This window comes from Corvus brachyrhynchos, unplaced genomic scaffold, assembly GCF_000691975.1.
Source record: "Corvus brachyrhynchos isolate BGI_N302 unplaced genomic scaffold, ASM69197v1 scaffold255, whole genome shotgun sequence".
Classification (NCBI taxonomy): domain Eukaryota; kingdom Metazoa; phylum Chordata; class Aves; order Passeriformes; family Corvidae; genus Corvus; species Corvus brachyrhynchos.
This window is the reverse complement of record NW_008238358.1, coordinates 345,210-367,092: the sequence shown is the minus strand read 5'-3', so window position 1 is coordinate 367,092 and position 21,883 is coordinate 345,210. Positions and strand designations below refer to the sequence as shown.

Here is a 21,883-nt window from a genome sequence, read left to right as displayed (position 1 = left end):
AGCCAGGATGTTTTGTCACATCATGAACCCATCATTTTCCACCACATAAGACAGACAAAATAAACCCCCCCAAAAAAATAGGAAGATTCCTACACAAGCAATACAAATTTCTCTCTTCATAGATTGATAATAAAGAAAGAGCTGCAGTTTGCATCCCCTAGGTAGGCCCATCTTCCCATTAAAGGAAAGGTAGATGGTCAGCTTAAAGAGGAAAAGACTTGAATAAGGATCTCTATAGTGCCCTAGATTAAAATAATACCAGGCTAACAAATATAAGTACCTGTAGAGTGTGAAGCTATAGTCCACTGCAATGAAGCATCCTATTTGGTACTTCACTGCAGTGAAGTAAGGTAAGTTACATTGGTAAGTTCTGTACAAATGCTAAAGCAGTAACTGCATAACAGATCAATTCCTCCTCAGTCAGCTATGAAAGCATCTTCTCTTTGAAGAAGACAAACAGCATATTTTATTATTGATTCACAATGAAATAGCATTGTTCCAATTTATTTCATGCGTGGGTAGGACAAGACTGGAAGTACTAATACATAATTTCACCTGGGGTGGGGGTGGGGTGCAGACAGAGTCGTGCAATCTGCAAAGACCCCAGGAACTTTACCGGCTGATGCTCATCCAGAAGGCTGCAGAGCAGAGCCACGTGCAGGCTGTGGGCTGCAGAACGGGCAGGGAGTAGCAGTGGGGACCAGCACGGAGCACTGTTAGTACAGCAGAGACAACCATGCAAGGGTACAGCGCTGTCTGAAACCCAAACCACCTGCAGAACCCCAGGCTGAGGCTCCTGCTTGCAGATGGCTCCTGCAAGAAAATCGACTGAGGGCAGAATTAAGCCTTTCATTATGCTTACAAAAATTGGTGACAGAATACTTTATCTTACCCATTCATGAGGAATAACTATTTTTAGATAGGAGCTAGGCATCCCTGAGAGGACATAATCTTTCACATTACAGCCTGCTCCTAGAGCTACTGTGAAAGTTTTCCAAAGTAGAAATGAATGTCTATTCATTTTAGGAACTAGCTGGTTTACAACAACATTGGATTTTAAAGCAAATAACATGATCTGTATTGTACAGTATCCTTCTACATAAAGCTCTGGGCACTGACAGAATATCATAACATGCTTTTGCTCTATGCTATTGGTAATGGCAGTGGTTTCAGACCCGTGGCTAATTTCAGCAGTTTTGCCAACATCATACTATTTTTATCCTGTAAATCTCTGTTAGCGAAGAAACTGTTCTGTAATACCTGTACAAACCCAGAGCGACTCCCATGATGTCTATGTTGTTATTCCAGAATTCAATTCCAGTATCCAACCACCCACATGACTGGTACTTTGGAGATAGGCCATCTGTCAAAGTAACTAATAGTTTGCAGTGTCTGAACCTTGATTCCTTGACTCCATATGGTTTTTGACAGTGCACTCAAGCAGCCTTCTCTAAGCTGAGCTGGACATGAACAGCACTGTGAGGTATCATAAATACCAGAGCATGGTGATATGAAAACACCACCATTTTTTCTTTAATGACCAAACATTACGTCTACAGATAATTCAAAATAGTATCTGCCAGATTCTGACACTTTCAGAGCTACTGGCTTTGCCACAGGAGTAATTGTAGTGACACAAGCTGAACAACATGGGAGCGTTCTGTTTATTCAGCCAGTACCAGTGCAGTTCCTGTTTGCCTGACTAATTCTACAATACTTCCCCAGTGTTTGCATTTCTGAACACACAGGGAATTCTTTGCATGGGAATGGATTTGCAAGGAACATTATACCTTTAAGGGTGATAGCCAAAAGCAACTCATTTCACATGAGGAACAGTGAGCTGAGACAGAGACACCACTGTGTATGGGAAGTATTAATTTTAGTGACAAAGGTTCATGATTCATCAAGTTTATTAAGTATGGGAATCCCTACAGCACTTTGCCAAGAACATGGAAAAACCCTCACTTCCTTCTAAAGAATCCCAATGAAAGAAGGATTTCTGGAAAGGAAAGGCACTGGTTGTCTAATGTATACAGATATAAACATGCTTCTATGTATATAGTAGTTGCACTCAAATTTGAGAAAGCTCAGATTAAGTTACTTTTTCTTTGACTGGCAGCTGGAAAAGGTAACCACTTACATTCCAGTACAAGGCAACTCATTGTAGCATTTTACCTTTTAATGTAAGCATGATGTACCCTGTTCTTTTATTTAAAATACTTCAGCAATTAGTGAGATGCTTCGACAATCAAAACTGCTTTCTGCCTTGAATACAACAGTCTGCAGATTATATAGGAAGCAAAAATCAGTATTCTGTATTTTCACAAACCTATGTGAGAGGAGAGGAAAAAGACACATGCAACTGGCATTATTCTCCTGAAACCATTATTTGCTTTCTGTATATAAATGTGTGTGTGTATACATATATGAATGCTTTCATATGTATGTAATACACATATCACTGCAGGGGGTGAAAAAGAGTTAAGAATGTGAAATGGGGGAAGACAATCTAACTGCTCATTGAAGGTGAACTCGCCATGAATTAAACATACTGCCAGTAACGACACACACCTCCCCAGTTAAATCCATCATGTACTTTCCTTTACAAAATAATTTACTGTGTTTAATACTTCCCTGTGTTCCAGGTGTGTGCAGCAGAATCATACGTCGAGGAACTTCACTCTCCACCATGGAAGAAGTCATTACAGAACTATAAATGCCTTGGAGCTCAAAGAGAATGCAGGACACAAGTTGCACATGAAAACAGCAAACTAGTGTTTCACAATTTTGGAGGTACTTTCTAACTAAAATGGGCAAGACCACTTTCCTGACTATCAGTTTAACAGGCTCAGATTAGAAAAACATTTAAAGTAAACTTCATGAAATAAAAAGAAAACCAATGTGAACATTTAAAATGCCTTAAAGTTTCAGACTGGAAGGAGGAGAACCAACATCACGTTACTACGGATGAGGACACGGCCTCCCATAAATCAAGAGTGACCAGTGTAAATCTCAACGGACTTCAGTGACAGAGCTGAACTGATATTCCCAGCCTGAACAAAAAGAATAGCAAGTCCCATGCTTATCTGAATATGAAGTAGTTCACTGGGGTGGTTATAAATGTATAAACATAACTGAAGGAATTATTCTGCATCTTACGTTTGTAAGCACCCCGAGTAAAGTTTGATCGGAGATCCTTTCTCCTTGGCAAGGAGATCCTCTAAAATGTAAATGTACTGATCCTTTAAGATAGTTCTCTGAAAACATGAGGAAATGGAACCACATGCCCATAACAGAAGGGGACAGTGGATTTAAATTAATTCCTGCTCTATTGGGTTCTGTGAAACACCTCACCAGAACCCCTGCCAAGGCTACTAATAAATAAATAATACATATAAATAAGTAGATGATTCATCAATTCTAAATGAACAACATAAAAAATAATGCAGTCATGGCAGCAAGTATTTTCTGCCTTGAGATAAAGTCTTCTCCAGAGGTGGAAAAGAAAGTTGGGTACTTAATTAGCTAGACCTAAAGCATTTCACGTAAACCACATTTTGTATGAGAGCTAACGGCTGGACTTCAGTGCAGTTCCGCCATTGGTATTTCAAAGCCAACAAGGCTTTATGGCCACTTTGGCAGCTCTTGTTCACAGATGAAGAAGGTCAGGTAGTATTTTTCAAAAAAATTTCTGCCTGTCTAAGCTGAGAATTTGCTTGAGCTGGCAGCTGGGAGAGGGATTCTCTTCAGGCTGGCCACTGCCTCAAGGAACTCATGTGTTCTGATACGACAATTCAAACATGTTGCAAGACTCTTCAAAGTTCTCGTCCATATTCAGCTGCCTCCAGAAGGATTTCTGCTTCTTCTGCAATTCTTTACGCACACACTTGGGGCATGGTACAGCCTTCACTTTGCACTCAGAGTGGAAGACAGCACCACAGCTTTCACACCTGCAAACACAAATCAGTGTCAAAATTGAATCACAAAATAGGACCAGAGCATGCAACAGGCTTCACGTGGGCTGAGGGCAGTAGGTATGCCTTGAAATCATTCTGGGAGCTCAAAGAGCATTATGCTTCATAAGAGTGGCATTGTAAAATACACTGGCATGCCCACACCTCTGCTGGTGTAAAGCTACTCAGGACCACTAAAATAAGTTGACTTGCATCCATTTTGCAGTTGCTGAGAATCTGTCCCAGCACTTCTACTTCACAAACAAATTTTTAGAAGGATTAAAACTTACCTTCTTAGTAACTAGTATTCAGGTCTATCACTGAAAAGACATCAACTTTGTTTTATGAAAGACAAGTCTTGCTTTGATTTGTAAATGAGGAGTAACAATATTATTTTCCAATACGGTATATTTTAGCATTTGCAGAAACGGAGTCTGTGATTTGCAACAGTCATGATATGACATATTCCTCACTGAAGCTCCAGTGGTCAGCTGTTCTGGAAAGAGTAAAGAACAGTCCACTGCAACAGCAGGAGAAGCTGTCATTTCACAAAGTGGAAAATGATACAGAAGTAGGTGATATTGTCTGCTCTGTGTCCTGTGGAAGACTGGACTAGATCAACACAACTGATCTATGTTGATCAATTGATCAACACACTGAGCTATGCTTCTGGCATTCAAAGCTGTGCTATTCTGTTCTCAAATGTGACATTAAGACTTCAAACAAATCAACTGCTCAAACAAGATGACTGGTTTACTTTCAGGGCACTGTGAGGCAATGAACTTAATGTCACAGCAGATCAAGCCCCAGTTGCAGATGGATGTTGAGCAATGAAGTATCTGGCAATCCTGAGTGGGCTACAACTAAACAATTGGACATTCTCAGCCTTTCAATGCAAATAACTATCTGTAGTGATGAGTTAAGTTGCTACAGCTTTGTAACCAAAGGAAAAAGTAAAAGGAGGACTGTCAGAGGTGAAACGTCTTAGATTTCAGTTGGATAATCAAATAATAAAAGCAACAAAACATCAAACTTTAGAGCAATTCTGAAACTCAAATAAGGGATTTCTGGTCACCCTTGGTGATTCTGTAAGACATCTTGAAATGCCTTGCACTTTTTTTCCCCTTTCTTGTAGCTATTGTATATGAGAGTCCAAGTGTCCATTGTTATAACTTTAGTGGGGTTTTTTGTTGGTTTGCTTTGAACCTATTTTTCATAGAAGTAAGGTTCTTGTCTTCAAGACTGTGAAGAAAAATTGAAACCATGAAGAAACCCCCAAAAATTGAGAAGCCATAATGCCAACTACAGTATTGGGCATGCGGTTTGACAATACTGAGAGAAGTCCATAAGCTAACAGAACCTGTTAGCTTATCAGCTGCATCTCACCTGTAACTTTTAAAAAAACTGTTCTTGGTCTGGCTGCACTTGAAGTTTTATGCATGGGTCCAAACACGGCCTAAATTTTAGTAACTGCAGAGCTTTGAGAAGGCTGTGCAGAGATTTAAGGAGGCACATTTCTAACTAGCATAAACTGATAACTCAAATATGAGTAAGAAAAGGAAGGTGAATGAGGCTAAGTATAAAGCAGTGTATCTACTGGCTTCCATGCTCTCTTGCAGTAAAACTTGACTGTTGTATTTCTCAGTCCAGCTACAGAGTCTAAATCTGGTTTTGAATCAAGAAACCAGCTCGCACAGAGCCATTTACAATTCCTGAGCTCAGAGAGTGTGTGTTATTGCCCTTATTCACTGAAGCACATGAACACATGCTTAGGACTCATATCCCAGTGATTTCTTTGCGATTAACGATCTGCCTTCCATTAAGTGTGCTTACGTGCTTTGCTGGGTTGGGATCTCCACAAACAGACACACTAATGGGCAAAGAAGAGACAGAAGACAGCAGTGTCTTTAAAACTTTACACCACTCTGAACTGACACTAATGGCGATTTTATCAAGCTAATTCTCCCTTGTTAGTCAGCAGTTTACAGTGCCCTGGAAGTTGCTAGAGGGTAATGATTGATGAGGAGTGTAATTCTGAGCTCTCGCATCGCCACTCCCTATGCTAGCCCAATATTTCTCTACAGCAGGCATGGAAATGACAAAACCTATCAGAAGTTGCTGCTGAAATGGATTGAGCAGGATGAGAGAGGAGCCAGCACACCTGCTCTCTCAAGTCAAAGGCAATCAGCAGAGCAAACAAAGACTGATGGTGTTCAAATTAATATGAATTCATTTTTCAGAAATAAGCTCAGTGGAAAAGATTAACAAACATTTTTCCCATCGTTCAGAATCAAAACAGAGAGAAAAACTGTCTGAACTGTTATTCATTAGAGCTGGTGCAGTAGCTGAAGCTCTGCCCAGGACCCCACACTGTCAGGCACTAAGCAGAGGCAGAGCAGCCAGCCAGCCAGCCCTGAGCTCACAGTCACTGCACCGGCACCCACTGCTGCCATGGTTGGTCCATTCTGGTGCCCCCACCCCTGATTGCTGCTCTGAAGACTTATTTTCTGCCTTCTCTGGTGAAGGCTGAGCCCAGGGGTGCTCAGCCAAGGGGTGCAGATGACAACAAAGCAGCAGCCTGGAGGAAGGGTGCTCTGACTTGGAGAACAAAGCTGCCTCTAGCTCTGCACGGGAACAAGTAGAGAGGACACCGATATCAGCCTTCACTGCATGCTTGTGTCCCCCTCACTGACAAAAAAAGGTCACCAGGGCAGGGGGGCAATGTTGATCTTGCTCTGCTTTTGTGCCAACTGGCAAGTTACTCTTTTTAAAGTGGTGGAGCTATACAACCCCAAGCCACCTACACAGCTTTATTTTTCCTCATATCAAATACAGTCAGTCTTAACTGCCCCTGGCATGCCGACTGGTTGACCATTTCTAATCTCACTGCGAGAAATTCTCCAGTGATACCAAAAACTGCACGAACATTATATTCCTTTTTAGAGTATTACAAACAGATTGCTTCCTAGATAATCTTGAGATCGAATTTTATCTCCATATGTGAATTTCATGGGGTTTTTTGTTGTTTTCAAGCCTCAATATATATAAAAATTATTTTCTCTGGAGGAATAAAATATATTTTGTAGCCTATAAAAGGCTCACTTAATAGTTCACTACACTTACTTATCTTTTCCTTAACCCTTGTTGTTGTCGTAGGTAATTCACAATTCAGGTGCTATTTCTGAATCCTGACTTATTCTTTGTCTAGAGGCCAAGAAGTCCCTACATCCTTTGTGAGAATGCTATTCACCACTGATAATAAGCTGATGAGCCCATAGCCATTCAGGCCTTTCATGTTTCCTTCTTTAATGAATGATATTGTGACACTGCACATTAATAGCATCTTGCTATTTTTCAATCCGTATTTGAAGACTTAGTGAACAGTGCATGTTGTTTTCACGCAGACTTGTAGTCTTCTAAGAAGGCAGATGAAATAGCTTCCTCTCTATTTTGGTGTTTTCTCTTTTTTTCCCCTCTTTCCCGACCTAACTCAGTTTCTGTTGAGACTTTAGGGGGTGTTTTATGTTTTAAGGAAGTTTTACTTGTGCAGAGTAAAAAAAAAATGCAGAGAATTATTCAATCCTCTAAACAATTTCTATTGCACTGGGAAGTGTAAGAGAAAGGGCAAAGCTCTCCACAGCCAGACAGGCATTATAATGCTCTTATTATTATCATTACTAGTTACAAAAGAAAAGCCTTTCTACATTAAAAGCATATAATCATTCCTTGTATGCTGAGAAAATGCCAATGTTAGTATCTCCCATTAAGTCTGGGCATTTGAAACATATCAATATTTAGTAAATTGTAAATTTTGGCATGTTCTTCTCATGCTTCCCACCTATTTTTCACAGGATTATGGCTCAAGTAATTCTAGATGCTGCACGACCAATTGATTATGCTCATGTTTCTCCTCTGTACTGCACCATCTTTAAGTGCCCCTGAGCAGGATCAGGTGCCCGAAGTGGTGGGTACAACACAAAGAGGCCTCAAAGACCTTTCACCTTAAACAGACAAAATAAAGCAGGGGTGATCAACAGGTGGCCCAGGATGTCATCTGACAGACAGGGTTTTTGTCTTCTAGGAACCTTACTGGCTGACAGACTTACCAGTGGGACTGTGTCGGGATAAAGCTGCTGGAACCAAGAAGGTTTATTAGGATGCCTTCAGTCCCATGCACATGGGCTGTACCTAACTGGCTGTACCAGGTATACCACCATTCCCACCTCACAACGGGAAGCAAGAGGTGAACTGGCTTGGCTCAAGGTCAGCCAGGGGCTCCTAGCAGACCTGAGAAGGGGAAAGAGCTCCCCTGTCTCACTGCAGTGCCATATTCACCCACCACCCCTTCTTTTGTAATTTTATATATTAGCTTTCATTTTTTCATTTAAAAAATTCACTTCCCTTGTGCCAGACCTTGCACACATTTGGTCAAGTGAGTAATCCCTTGAAATGAACTTCAGCACGGATTGATTTAGGGCCAAACCCTTCACTGACTAAACTCTTCAATATCTTCTTTCCCACCATGAAGAGTAAAAACAGGACTAAATGAGGTTGTTCATTATGTTTTCCTTAGATGATGCTAAACCTTCACCAAGCATCCAAAACACTAAATCACCTGTAACTTGCCTATTAAAAAACTCAGAAGAGCAAACCACACTAGCTGAAGTAAGCATTGCCTGGGGATTCCAGCATGATTACCGTCCCACACTACACATACCTGCCTGTCTGCAAGTATTTCTGAATTGTTCAGCTGTGACTATCACAGACGGGCCCTTCAAAAATCTGAGCCTTTAGCAGAACACAAAGAAAAGGAAAAAGGACTAGCCTGTGTTCACTTACAACACAAAAAAAGCCCCAAAGGCAATCAATGCCTGACACACACGTGCAGCAATATTATTCCAGTTGCCTAGAAACCAATGCAAGGAGCCTGCCTAGGGAGGGATGCCCACATAGTAAATGAATGGAAGAAAGCTGGCACTAACATGACATTGATTTGTCCCTATAAGGAGCTTGTTAAGGTAATACCTTGTATGACAGACACGGCCTCTACTAGACATAGCTATGGGGTTTTTTATATACTGTACTTAAAAACTGTTAATACTTTTCAGACTTGGTTTTGAAAACTTTGCCTCTGAAGCAGAAAACAAGGAAGAGCCCACTACCCAGTCCCTCAAGTTATTATATATCTGAAATTCACTCTAAATTATTAATTCAGTGTTCAGGGAACTGGTCGTGATTCAAAGCACAGTCATAGTTTTCCTTTCCATCCACCTGCTCATCAGAAAGGGGTCACCCTTGATAAGCCAGCAGAGCCTGAAGACACTCCTTGTTTATAATGGCATGACTGGGTCCCGGGATGGCCCCGGAGGGTACAGAAACAACAGAAAGCAGCTGATGTGCTGGGGGAACCAACGCAGAGGGATGAGCTGCTTAGAGAGGGCAGCCAGCAAGGGGTGTACAGTGACCACCAGACTGCACTGGTGGGACTCACCAAGTACAGCACCCATGGCTTGCACCTCCAGAGCAGCTGCAGGGACCAGTCTAAACACACATGGTGTCTGTGAACACCACCACCCCTGCTGCTCTAGTAATGCCACCCCAGGATGGCCAAAGGACACACCACCCAGCATGAAAACTGCTGGACCGGGGTCTGTTCCCTTTTATGCAGCATGGGCTAGACTGAGATGCTGAAGAAGCACTGAAGAAGCAGGGAAGATGGGTGAATAAACCCCCATCCTGGCTCACCCATCTGTGCCATCTCATGCCCCTCATCCTGTCATGCCAGCACCCACTGCCAAGGTCAACTGCATCCAGCAGATGTGCAAAGTGCTCAGAGATATTAATGCCTCACAAGTGAGGGGAAAAGTGGGAAGCTCTGGAGGGGAGGGAAAACCACCAGTGCTGCTCCAGGGAAGGGGAGCTTCAGTGTCAACTCTTCCATTGTTACATCCAGAGAAATGGCAAAGCAGGCCTTCATTTTGGGTGCTCACAGAACAACTTGCTACAGGCCAGGGCTGAACAAGAACAGCTTGATTTAACTACCTGCTCTCCTCCTACAGGGGTGTGCACAGGCTGAGATACTGCACTGGACATAGCAGCAGGAGCAATGGGATCCTGCAGCTCCCAGAGCCCTCTTGGCAAAGCTGTGTCACTCCTGATTATGGAGGGAAGCCTGTCCTCAGCTTCTTCCCAGCTGTGGGTTCAGGGATTTATGCTATATTATCTACATATATTTCCATACTTGCATCCAAGCAGGAGAACTAAGGACTGACTATTGACCTCAGTACTGTGCTCGGCGAGTTAAGCTCAGAGATATCCCAAGCCAAGTAATGTGACCTGTAAACAGCAGTTCCTAAGAAATCAGTGAAGGGACACTAAAATCAGTATTAAAACTTTTAATTTGAAACTCATGAGATTACACGTCCGCCAGTGGAGTTGAGTTACTCTGGAGCACAGAAAAGCCCTACACATGATAGATCCATTACTTGAAAAGCATTGGAGAGGCTGAAATGCCACAGAAATTCAGGTGTTTACATTGCTCAGGCACATATCCTCTGCCTCCACAACTGCCACACCACAAACTGCACTGCACCCCTCTACCTCTCCTATTATTAACAAACTGTATTCACAAAGTGGGGGTTGAAGATTTAAAAGCAGAGTCTGACAATACTACTAACAGTAATATTAACATATTGCCCTCCACTATTATAATTTGATTCTATCACTTTGTATTTTTCCGTAAGTCTCAAGTCCAAAAATCCTGTGACTAAGCCAGGATTTTGCTTTTCATAAAAGAAAACACTTTACAACTCTGCATTAAGGTTGAAGACATGCCTACCTGGATCCAAGGTGGAAGAAAGAAACTTAACATTTAAAGAAGTAAAGTACATATATAAACAACAAATTCATAAGGTGATCTTAGAATTTCTGAGCACTTAAGAGTTGACAGTGTTGGCTTTAATGGGCTAAAAAGCTTCAAGGAACCATATTTGGGAGACAAAGAAGTCTATCTTGCATGAGAAAGAAGAAGAAAGAATTAAAAGGTCTTGACTGGCAAGTTGGAAATATCTAGAGTGAAAAAGAAGGCACAGTAAGGAAGCTGCAAAATAGAAAGTGTAAGCAAGATAGTTGCCATGTCCAGCCAGCAGGGAAGAGCACAAGGCAACACTGCAGAGACTTTCCTACTTGAAATAAGTATCTGCCTTTAGGCTGAACATTCTAGTTAAAAACCACTCTGACAGGAGGCAAGTAAAACCGACCTTTAAAGCTAATTCAGTTGCAAAAGACAATACTTGATGGAAAAGCTGGTATATTTGATTGTTTTCTTTTTACATAAACAAACAAAAATAAGACAATCTGGGCCAGAAGATTTTGATCAGTTTTGACAGATTCAATAAATTAAATTACCAAGAGAACTTAACATCTACTCAGGTGCCCACACTTCCTCAGAGAAGTGCTGAGCAGATCACTTCAGAGTGCTTTGAACTAGCTATCAGCATCCGATAAGCTAAGCTCTTTCAAAAATTAGGTACTAAACTACTGGCACAACTCAGATGAGCCTGGGTTGGGGAGAGGCTTTCTAGCATAAGACAAACCAATCAAAGCAAGAGGGAAAATTATGTACTTTGAGTGATGCCTTTGACCTGTGCCAAGTTATTTCCTGCAAATGCTGTACAGTACATATTTCAGTCTCTCCCCCTAGTATCTATCTTTAACGTTCTCCCAAATGCTCAAAGTTGCATTTGCCCAGTGACACAGCATCCATAACACAGTAAGCCATAACCTTGCAAAGACTTTGGCATGCACAGCCCCAGAGCCTTTATTAAGACTTGTCACTATGTGCAAAGTACATTCACAGGTCTTATCAGGATGGTGGCCAAAGATTATGGAGGCATCCAAGCTGGTTGATATAGTCAAGCCTGTTCTGTGGCAAGTCTATTTTAAACTTGGGTCTTCTGGTTTGTATCTTAAAAGGTCTACATGTCTTAACTGAGCAGCAGAACAAATTAACTTAGTAAAGTGAAAACAATTTAGCCTTGATAAATGAATATGAACACAAAAGAGCAACTCTCCATGGTTTACATACATCCACAGTCAGCACATAAAAGGAAAGGAATGGACTAAATTGTTCTTAACAACCAAGTAACTTTACCAGCAAAACACAACAAATTTAATTGCCTGTGAAAGTAATCACTAGGATGATGACACTCAGGTAAGACCAAAACTTTATCAACTGGGTAACAGAAAATAATCTTATCATAGCCATTAATTAAATTAATGAATAGCCAATTATTAAATGCTTAATTAACTGATGGGACAGAACACACGTTTTAATGAATTATATTCTCATTCCAAAGGTAATTTTCTCAGTATTCCTTAAGATTTAAAAACTGTTAAAAATTGTTCTAAGTAATAAAACAAATACAGCCACTATTATAGGCAGCTGTGCGGCTACACAGACTTCACTTCTGTTGTTTGGTTGTTGGGTTTTTTTTTAATTTTAGGAGAAAGAAACAAAAACTCTTCCCCACATTAGTGAAGAACAAGCAAAATCAGCAACTTGAGGGGAAGTGCCTGCTTGCTAATAGGCAACGATAGCTCTAACAAGCCAATTTACAGCCAAGGATATTTAAAGTCATTGCACAACACTTGTAAATATAAAGTAAGTGATATAATATGGTAATTTTATATGTTTACTCACTAAATTTAAGCCCAGGGCAAATTTAATACAAGAAATAAAATAGGAGGTGGATGCTCAGTTTGTTTAAGTTGCCAGAGCTCCAGCAAAAGCAGAGCTGTGAGAGTTCACATTAGGTGAAAATTTGGTCCATGAAATGTGCAATTAATTCAGGAGGCTTTAAATATAGTTCTCATGATTTAAAGGCCTTCAAAAACATGGTGAAATGGTGAAATTTTGAAAGAACCCTGATTAAGTATTATATAAATACGGGTAAGACAGGTAAGAGGGAAATGAGGGACAGAAGAATCAAACTGACTGGAAGAGGCATCAAAAGGATGGGACAATTTTTAAGAAATTGTCCAACTACTGAATAACAGCTTTCATTAAGATCTGTGCAGAATGGCCACCTCCCAAGAAAAGCCAGAGAAAGGACATATCATTAGAAAGCTTATGACTTTGTGAGCCCACCCTTACATTCAGGGCAGCAAACTGTTGCGCTGTATTGTTGAGCGGGATGTAAAGAGCCTGCCAAGCACAGCCCACAGACCCACTAATTAAGTGAACTAATTGTGTTTGTTTTGGAACCGTTTGCCAACAAAGGAATGTGTCACACTGATTAGCGAGAGAAGGGTATGTAATATATGTGTATTCAAACCCTGAGGAGTGCATAACCCAGGTATTCACTCTGTTTGCCCAAGGACTGACAAAAATGACTCTCAAGCAAACAACCAGACCAAAGAGAAACTCCAGCCCTCAAGAGGGGCCCTCTTTTTCTCTCAGCTGTACCTATCTAAAGAATACCCATCCTTCATAAATTCCTGTCGAACACTGCGCCAGAAACTGCTGAGAATATTTTGGAGAGAAACAATCTCTTCACCTCAAAGCTGATCTAAGAGGCCATGAGGATGGAAAGATAACAGCCAACTGAGAGCCACCTTGGAATTGTAATGGCCACTCTGACAGCTGTCACTCTTCTCTCCAAAGAGCAAAAAAAGTCAGGGAGGTAGCCAAAAAACCAAATGCCAGCTCAACACAGACATACATATACACATACACACACACACACACAAAAGCAGGCTTCACTTTTCAAACATGCAGCAGAGAGCTGAAGTCTGCAAAAGCTGTCATGCACCAGCTTTTGAATATTTCTAACCTAAGAGCCCAGTTTGCTGGTAGAGTTAACAGCTCAAAAGTGAACAATCATTCAAATGCAAAAAGAAAAACATGGTCTTTGGAGTTCAGCAGCTCTTTCCTCTTTAACTCACCAGCTTCAGCCAGGGTACCTGGCAGTCCAGTACTGTGTACAGAATATGAATACTCTGCTGTAGATAGCAATTCCAGAAAACCAGGACAGAGGAAAGGGAGTTGTAGTCAATTATCTCTGTACACTGTGGACTCAGAATAGTACAACTAAATCACAAATTTGAGCTGTTTACTCAGAGCTCTGACAAGGAAAGCTGAACACATCATTAGAATTTTCAGGTGTAATTGCAAGTCTTCACATGAACCTTTTGGACTCGCCATTCCATTTGCTGCAGGTTACCCTGTACATCTCCCTATTTCTAAGTAGCCTCCTCACCTTACGCTTGTCTTTGTAGCAGTCTGTACACCTGCTTCAGAAAACTCTCGCATCTTCAAGAGATGGAAACAAACACAAAACCCCTCCACCTGGCCTTCTCCCTCATTGCTTTGGAGCTGATGGAGCTGTGTAAGCTCTTCTGTTGGCATAACTTGCCTCCAGAGCAAAAATATGGAACTGAAATAATCTGGTTAGCTCCACATAGGTGCATGTGTAGTATTGAGATGAGAAAACGAACTAGGAAGGGAAATAAAAAATGCTGGGGATAAAAACAAGGTTCGCTTATCAGGAATACAAAAGGAGTAAGCAGAATGACAAAATAAGAAAGAGAAATATTGGAGAACCTTGCATGCTGATTGTGTTTTAATTAAAACCATTAACAAAGACCACTGTCTTTGGCATGACATCAACCATAACTTCACATTTGTGAAACATGAACCAAAGTCCTTTCTGGCTTCTAATTCACATAAAAACGGGCTAGAGCAGCTTCTGTTGCCTTGAGCTGCTGACAAATTCTATTTGATTCCAGAAGGTTCTAAACTCTGTATTTGCAAGGTATGTCTGATCTCAGCTGAAGGGCGGGGAACCATACACCCAATAATGTTTTTGTGACTAAAAATCCCCCAGACAAATCAAATTTTAAAGTAAACTTGCCTTCCCAAATGTTCCTTCACATTCTCATTAATCTTTTGGGAGTATCTTCAATTGCCTTTTATGCAGTCTCAACAGACATCTTATGTTTTATGCCACCTTAGTCTTTCTTTTTAACTCAGCCTATCTCATCATGCACCCTAGATACATTCTTTCTTTAAAATTGTTTATAGAGCTCAGCTGTACACCTTGTTTAGCTTTTATCCACTGCTTTGTCAATACATTTTTTAGAATAAGACTCTGGAAAAACAATGTGCAAACAATCTTTGAAACTCAGATCAGACTGAAAATCCCTTAAGAGTAATCCTTGGTTACTTGTAATTTAACATCTTTGTGCATGCAAGGGAATCAGATTCTTAACAAACCCTTTTAATCGGCTGGTCCCAATTGTTTCCAAAAGTGGGTCCTTGATTTTTTCCCCCTTTCAAATGAACACTTTAGAGAACAAATTACAATGACTGTATTTCAAACAGTCCAAAAAATACTTATCTGTGGAGGAATGATGTGCTCTCAGATATACTGTCTTTATGTTAAGGATGGAAAAAAATGTATCTCCTTTATTCAAAATCCAAGACACTACTGAAAAAGAGTAGTAACACTGCTGTGTTGCCAAGTCTGCTTTGGCTTCCTGTATTTTGCTTCTAGGTTTTCCATGTGACTCCTGTCCCTGACCTGGCATCCAGTACTCGACATGATGTGAAATAAAGTTTCTTTTGTTTAGTTTAGGACTGGCATACACTTATACTAACTTTGTAGCCACCTGAGAAGAGCAATGTCATTAAAAAACCAACTTGCATACACAGGCACAGAGGAATAAGCAGATAGAGAGCAGAGCACTAGCCATAACATTTCATGGGAAAGACACTTCAGAATAGATGGTCATTGCTTTATAATGGATGATCCCAGTACATTATGGGCCCAGTGGCACCAGAGAACAGAAAGATGTCTGTGATAACTCCAGAGAAGTCATTTGGCTTTTCAGGACACTTTGCAAACTCAGAAGAACTTTGTATAAATCACACTGTGTGATGACACTGGGGACTCTTCCCTTTTTGAACAGCTATTCTGAGACTTATAGGGCTTTGGGAAGTAGCACTTCTCATTTGTTTCCGTGTCTGTTCATGGTGGCCTCCCTGGAACAGTGATCTACTCTAGCTGCCTAGAAATGTGCATTAGCAGAATCTAGTCCCTAATTCTTTAAATAAAAGGTCATGAGGCTGAGAATCCTCAAGGCTTTAACACTCAAATCAAATGTATGACTGACATTACCACATTGGAGTACCTGCTTGTAGAAATGTCCTCAAAGGGGTAAAGGATTTCTCCATTGTTGCAAATCTCACAGATGAAACCCTTTTGGCTACAAAGGCTGCAGCTGTACACATGAGAGGTGGCAAACTTGATCACCTTCCCCAAGAAAGGAGCCAGCTTTCCTTCAATAACCTGGAATGAGAAGACAATATTGAATGAACCCCCCCCTAGAAATAACCAGAATGCCCTGAAGGACTGAGATAGTATTTATTACTACAGAAATACAGCTACGTGCTGTTGGTTAAAACAATAGGAAAGTTACTTCCCAACAATTATAGCTCCATGGAAACACAAGTGATAATAGTAGTCAATGATCCAACAATGATCTGAACATGAAAAGTAACTTACTATCACTTTCTAAGTTTCTACATGGCAATAATATAAAACATTAGTAGTCATTTTAAGTACAACGATGCATTCATACAATAAGGTACAAAGAAGTAAATAGGAAAGGAGTTTAAGGCTTCCACATTATCTCTGACAGCTACAAACACTGCCTTACAATTTTCCCTTCTTTTTACTTTTTATGCACGTATTGCAGTTTTGTTTTTGTTTCTTTTCCTCCAAAGTACAAGTTTCTTGCATGTATTTTGTGAACAGAGTCCTGGCTTTAGTCCTTTAGTAGGACTGTGGTTCCCATTGAAAACCATTCAAATATAATGTTCTGCTCCTTGCCAAAATGAGTAACTTCTTAGCTAAAGTCTTGAAGAGGAACTGTTTTTGTTGTTTTGGGTTTTTTTTTACCTTTACTGCCCAGTTCTCAAATCAAGAAGTCCCAGAGAATCCTGCTAGACCATTAGAAGTGATTAGCACTCCTTGTGTTGGTGTGGAAAAAATGGCCAAGCCATATACATTAAACTGCTAATCACAACACTCATCTAAATTTGTGACTTGGAGACAATGCCCCAATAAGGGGTGCTATTCAGGCAAAATACTTTCCATTCAGATCAAACTTCTAGAGACTTTAAGGAATTCTGCTGCTGTAGGGAATAATGAAGATGGAATAAGGCCCTAAGTGTATATTCTTCTCTCCGGGGCTTCCTGTGGTCTGAATGGCAGCTTGCCAGATTAGTGATAGAAATGTGTCATGGGATTTGATAGCAACCTCCTGTTAAAAGGAAAAAGAATGTAGTAATTGCTGACTGAAGACTTGCACAGGGTTGTGCCCTGAAACCCAAGAGTGGGGAGTTTTACACTCAAAAGAGTGTCAGACTCAGTTCAGGCATCCCTTCCCCAAATACGGTAACACACCACTTGTAATTTGGGTTTAGTGTAAACAAATCTAGAGAAAGCAGAGACATCAAGGCAGAGAAGAACAACAGAGAGTCTGGAAGCAAATGCCAGGTAGTAAGGAAATAAATTTGTGTTCCAGGGCAACTTCCTGCCCACTAGCCAAGAAAGCCACTACTAACAAGTACACCTGGAAAAGGAGGTGCATGGGGAGTACTGGTGTTGATGGCATGGAATGGCATGGGCTGAAATGTGCCCCTTCTTTGCCTTCAGCTCCAGCCTGCTAACAACACCTGCAACAACAGGAAGCAGCAATGTTATTGCTACTACTGCAGATAGGACATCTGCTCATGTCAGAGGAAAAATGACGTTCCTATTGCATCCTGGTATAGGAAGATCCCCTTCAACCACAATATAAACAATGCAGAGAAGCTGCTGCATGAAATATGAAAATGAAGCCATAGTTCAAGGTAGTGATACTGCTAACCTTCTAACAGATGGTCAGAAGTTAATTTAGCACCCCTAGGCTGGGGTTTGTTTTTCACTTTGAAGGAAGAAATATTTTGCTTGCAGACTCCACAGTTACAGAGGGTCTGAAAGCCACACAAGCTGAGAGTAGGGGAAAGACACAGAAGTTGACAATATTCAATAAACAGAAAGAAAGCAAGAGTGAAGCCACCCAGCTAGTGATAAGGCTACAATCACCCTCCAAAAACTCACTTTAGGCACTAATAGACGAAATACATGTACAAAGATAATAAATAAACCACAATGCATACAAATTTTCCAGAGAACTTTTGCGCTATAGCAGCCACCTCAGGCCACAAGTGCTCAGCTTAAAATGCCAGGCTAAAGAAACACTGCAAACAAACTCTCTAAATCTGAGCTAATGTCACTGTCAGCAATGATTTAAAAGTTGAATCTCTTAAGTAACATTTTATATAATAATATATATTTTATATATATATATAAAATATATATTATATATATTATACATATATAATATATTATATATATATTATATATATATAAAATAATATATAAAAAACACAATCATCATAATCTATTACCTTCCTAAGCACTGAGGGAGAATTTAAGACTGTACAAGGAACAAAAGCTTTCCTGTGCTGAAGAGTTCACAACCTAAGCAAGACGCATCGAGTGGGTAGCTGCCCTGAGGAGACAGCATTATTTGTCCCTCTTTATTTATTTATTTGTATGGCTTGTTGTAGCACTGTAGTGGGTGGGCTTGTTACTCTGGCTACTGCAGACATACAAAGAAGATGGTATCTTCAAAGAGCCATGCATGCCAATTTTGCAATGTGAATTACAGGCCATTTTACTGTATTATAGAAGGAAGACAAAATGCAGCATCAAATCGATGTTATCACTGGTTTTAGCATCTGTAAATTTTGTGTTATTTTGTTTCATCAGAGACCTCAAGGCTCTGTGCACAGGATGATTTTTCCTTGCAGTCTTCTCTCATTCTTGTTTGCAGCTAATAAGAATAAAATCCTCATCTCCATTTATGCTAGGCAAGCAGAAAGGAAGACTTCTACTTGCTGTCCCAAGTCTACTTGCTGTCTACTCACTGTTTTGTGGTAACAGTTCTGCAGTGAGTGTTTTATGGCTTGGGAAAAAGAGCACAGAACATGTAATCAAAGGTGTCAAAACTTCCCCTGTGACGGCCAGAGGTCCAGAGTCAGTCAGTTTAGACACCCCAGAACCATGATGGAAGAGTCCCAGGATGTTCCCAGTTGATGCTAGAATCTGATTTTGAGTTTCAAGGAAACACAACTGATTAAAGAATAGAAGTGCGATAGTCAAATGTAATGCATTATCCAGGTATCATGGAAATTATGGGAGGAAAAGGAAGACCTCAAGGGGCTGTCTTAGCAGAGCCACTAATATTTATATCACTCTTTACAGCTCTATCTGTTCCTAAAGCCTTTCAGTGATGAAGACTTCACAGCCCCCATGCAGTCTAATCCAGCACACGTCTGTTCTCACTGCTGGAGTCGCTCCTAAGCTTTGACCTGAACCTTTCCTAAGAACATTTCAGTTTACAAAACAGAGCAACTGTGAAATTACACACTACAAGCTGCAGAAAAGTACATCACATTTCAGAAGTGTGGCAATTTAGCACAAAAACTAAGTTAAGAGTATGCCAAAGGAACAGAAACCAAAATTTTCACCCTTGACTTATCCCTTTAACATAGGGGATGTCTCAGCACACGCTTGGCAAAGGCTTAAAAATATATTCCTGTCTGTTAAAAAGAAAAAAGCAACAAGCTTAAAACAAATTAAAATTTTGCTGAGTTCAGATTCTCTTCTACCTGCAGCACACATAAAGAGCAAAGTCTGTTTTCTAATCCAAATTCTTTGCAGAGCAAGCAATTGTTTAAATGGTCAAAACTATGGGTGAGAGGTGATTAATGATGGCTTCCCAGTCAGCAATTGACAGAGGGTACAATGCAGCTTTTTCTTCCTTAACTGGTCAAGGACTCCATCCCAACATCATTGTGGACACAGAGCCAGGCTGTACCCAGAATATACTGGTGTACCCTACTTGGTGACAACAGAAGGAAAACAGTTGTGTCCAGAGGTCCAAAGCAAGTTGTGTCCCTGAACAGCCCCAGTGCTCAGATGAGAATCACTGTTCATCTCTCTGGATCAGGAAAATCATTTCTCTAAGCTTCCACAAGACAGAAAGCCATGGCTTTGCACAGAGCAGCTCCTGTGTGTGTCACGTTAACATGTGCATACATAAAAGCCAGGCCTTGCCCTCAAAGCACTTACAGCTTAAACCAACAAAGCAAACACTGCTTTTTACAGTAACTGCCACATATCTCCCACCTGAAATGGGACAAGCTGCATTTTGGATGAGCCTCCCATACAGGCTCCCTGCCCACACTGCAGAGAGCATCCCTCTGGCCAGAGTTTGGCTGCAGGTGCCACAGCTGCCAGGGAAGGGAGAGGAGAAGCCAGGAAATCCAGCATGAGCAGCTACATGCCCCACTGCCCAGCCTCCTGCACCTGGCTTGGGAAAGCACAAGCTGTACTGGAAAGCAAGAGGGGAAGGCAGAGACTTGTCTGCAGCAATGGGAGAAACAAAAGGGGTACACAGTATCTGAACACATGCTGGAAGGGTGGTGACACAATTATTTTAGATGATTTCTGAAACAGAGGCTTCTCATACAAGTCAAAGCTATGAATAAAGGTAACTCAAACTTTCTTCTTGGTATATCTTTGTGCTACTGTTCAGTTGGGGAGCAGTATAATTCTGAAGAAAGAGTTGCTCAGAATGAGTGAGGTGAGGGGGAAATACAGGGACTGCCAAACACCAGCAGACAAACCAGTGCTGGCAAAGGCTGCGAGAGTCTTGTGCAGTGGGAAGACAGGACACACGCACTGCGTTAAGCGTTTCCTAACTCACCAGGAAGACAGAAGATAAAAGGCAGTGGTGGCTATGGTGCAAGTTGAAGTCCCTTTGGATATATCACATTAATATGATTATGAGGGCAATGTGTGATCAGTCAAAGTTTAACTATGTGTCAGGAGGGCTGCTGGCCCCCAGAAGTTTCCTGATCCTTCTATTCAAAGACTGGAAGCTACTCATAGTTTCCTTGCTCTATCAAGGTGATGTTTTCACAAACAAATGGGCAGCCAGCTCTCCCAGAGAACAAGAACTGTAAAGGCCATAGACCAGAGTATCCTCCAAGCCAGAGAAACCCTTCTGAGTGGCCCACTGTGTGCACAACAGGGCTGTTGTTCACAGACAACTTTCAAAAGCAGCGGGTGTTTCCCAGGGGCCTCTGACTGGTGTCCCTGTGTCCGACCTTCACAATGCATTTCTGAGCCCACAACACTGCCCTGCACTGGAGGAGAGGAGGTCCCCTCATCTTTGACACAGGCTGAGTTACAGCTCTGTCCTGACCCTCATCCCAGCTCCCTGGGCCGAGCACAGTGCTGGCAGAAGTCCACCTCCGAAGGCCCCACTGCCCAGCCCCAGCCTTGCCACTATGCAGCACAAACCCCCAGCCCCCATTACACACAGCAGAGAAGTCAAGTCACTTTGTCTTGCCTTTTCAGTCAACAAAGACTCCTTGTCTCCTTGAGAACCTACTTACCAGCATGAAGGAGGGTTGCACAAACCAGTCCCATGGGAGAGCAATGTAGTGAACACGGTGTTGCAATGTATGTTTTCATATTAAAAAACCAAACTAGAAAAGTGGCCAAGGGAACAGTGGCAAAACTTCTCAAGTCTGTTGAGAGTTTTAACCCAGAGAGATGGTATCCTAAACTCATGACTTATAAAAACTTTCTGTTTGGGAAACAGAGCAAGACCAAAAACTAGGCATGAAAAAACCCTATCACAGAATTAGAGTTTGTTCCAGTTCCTGAGAGTTGTTCAAATTAGAAAAGACATTAATAGAAGTCTCTGGCTGGGACTAACTGAAAAGCAATCAAATACTGATTGGA

At 41.2% G+C, this 21,883-nt stretch overlaps 1 protein-coding gene across 4 annotated transcripts in view; it reads right to left on the bottom strand.

The window, feature by feature from the left end:
• Positions 1-437: 437 nt before the first annotated feature.
• PLEKHM3 (pleckstrin homology domain containing M3) overlaps positions 438-21,883 on the bottom strand; it is an 82,399-nt gene continuing 60,953 nt past the window's right edge. For all 4 annotated transcript variants that reach the window (XM_017735637.1, XM_017735638.1, XM_017735636.1 and 1 more), the window contains 2 exons: positions 16,146-16,303; positions 438-3,950 (listed from right to left, as the gene is read on the bottom strand). In XM_017735637.1, coding sequence (XP_017591126.1) covers positions 3,773-3,950; positions 16,146-16,303 — 336 coding nt within the window. In that variant the 3' untranslated portion in view covers positions 438-3,772. The remainder of the gene's footprint in view (positions 3,951-16,145; positions 16,304-21,883) is intronic.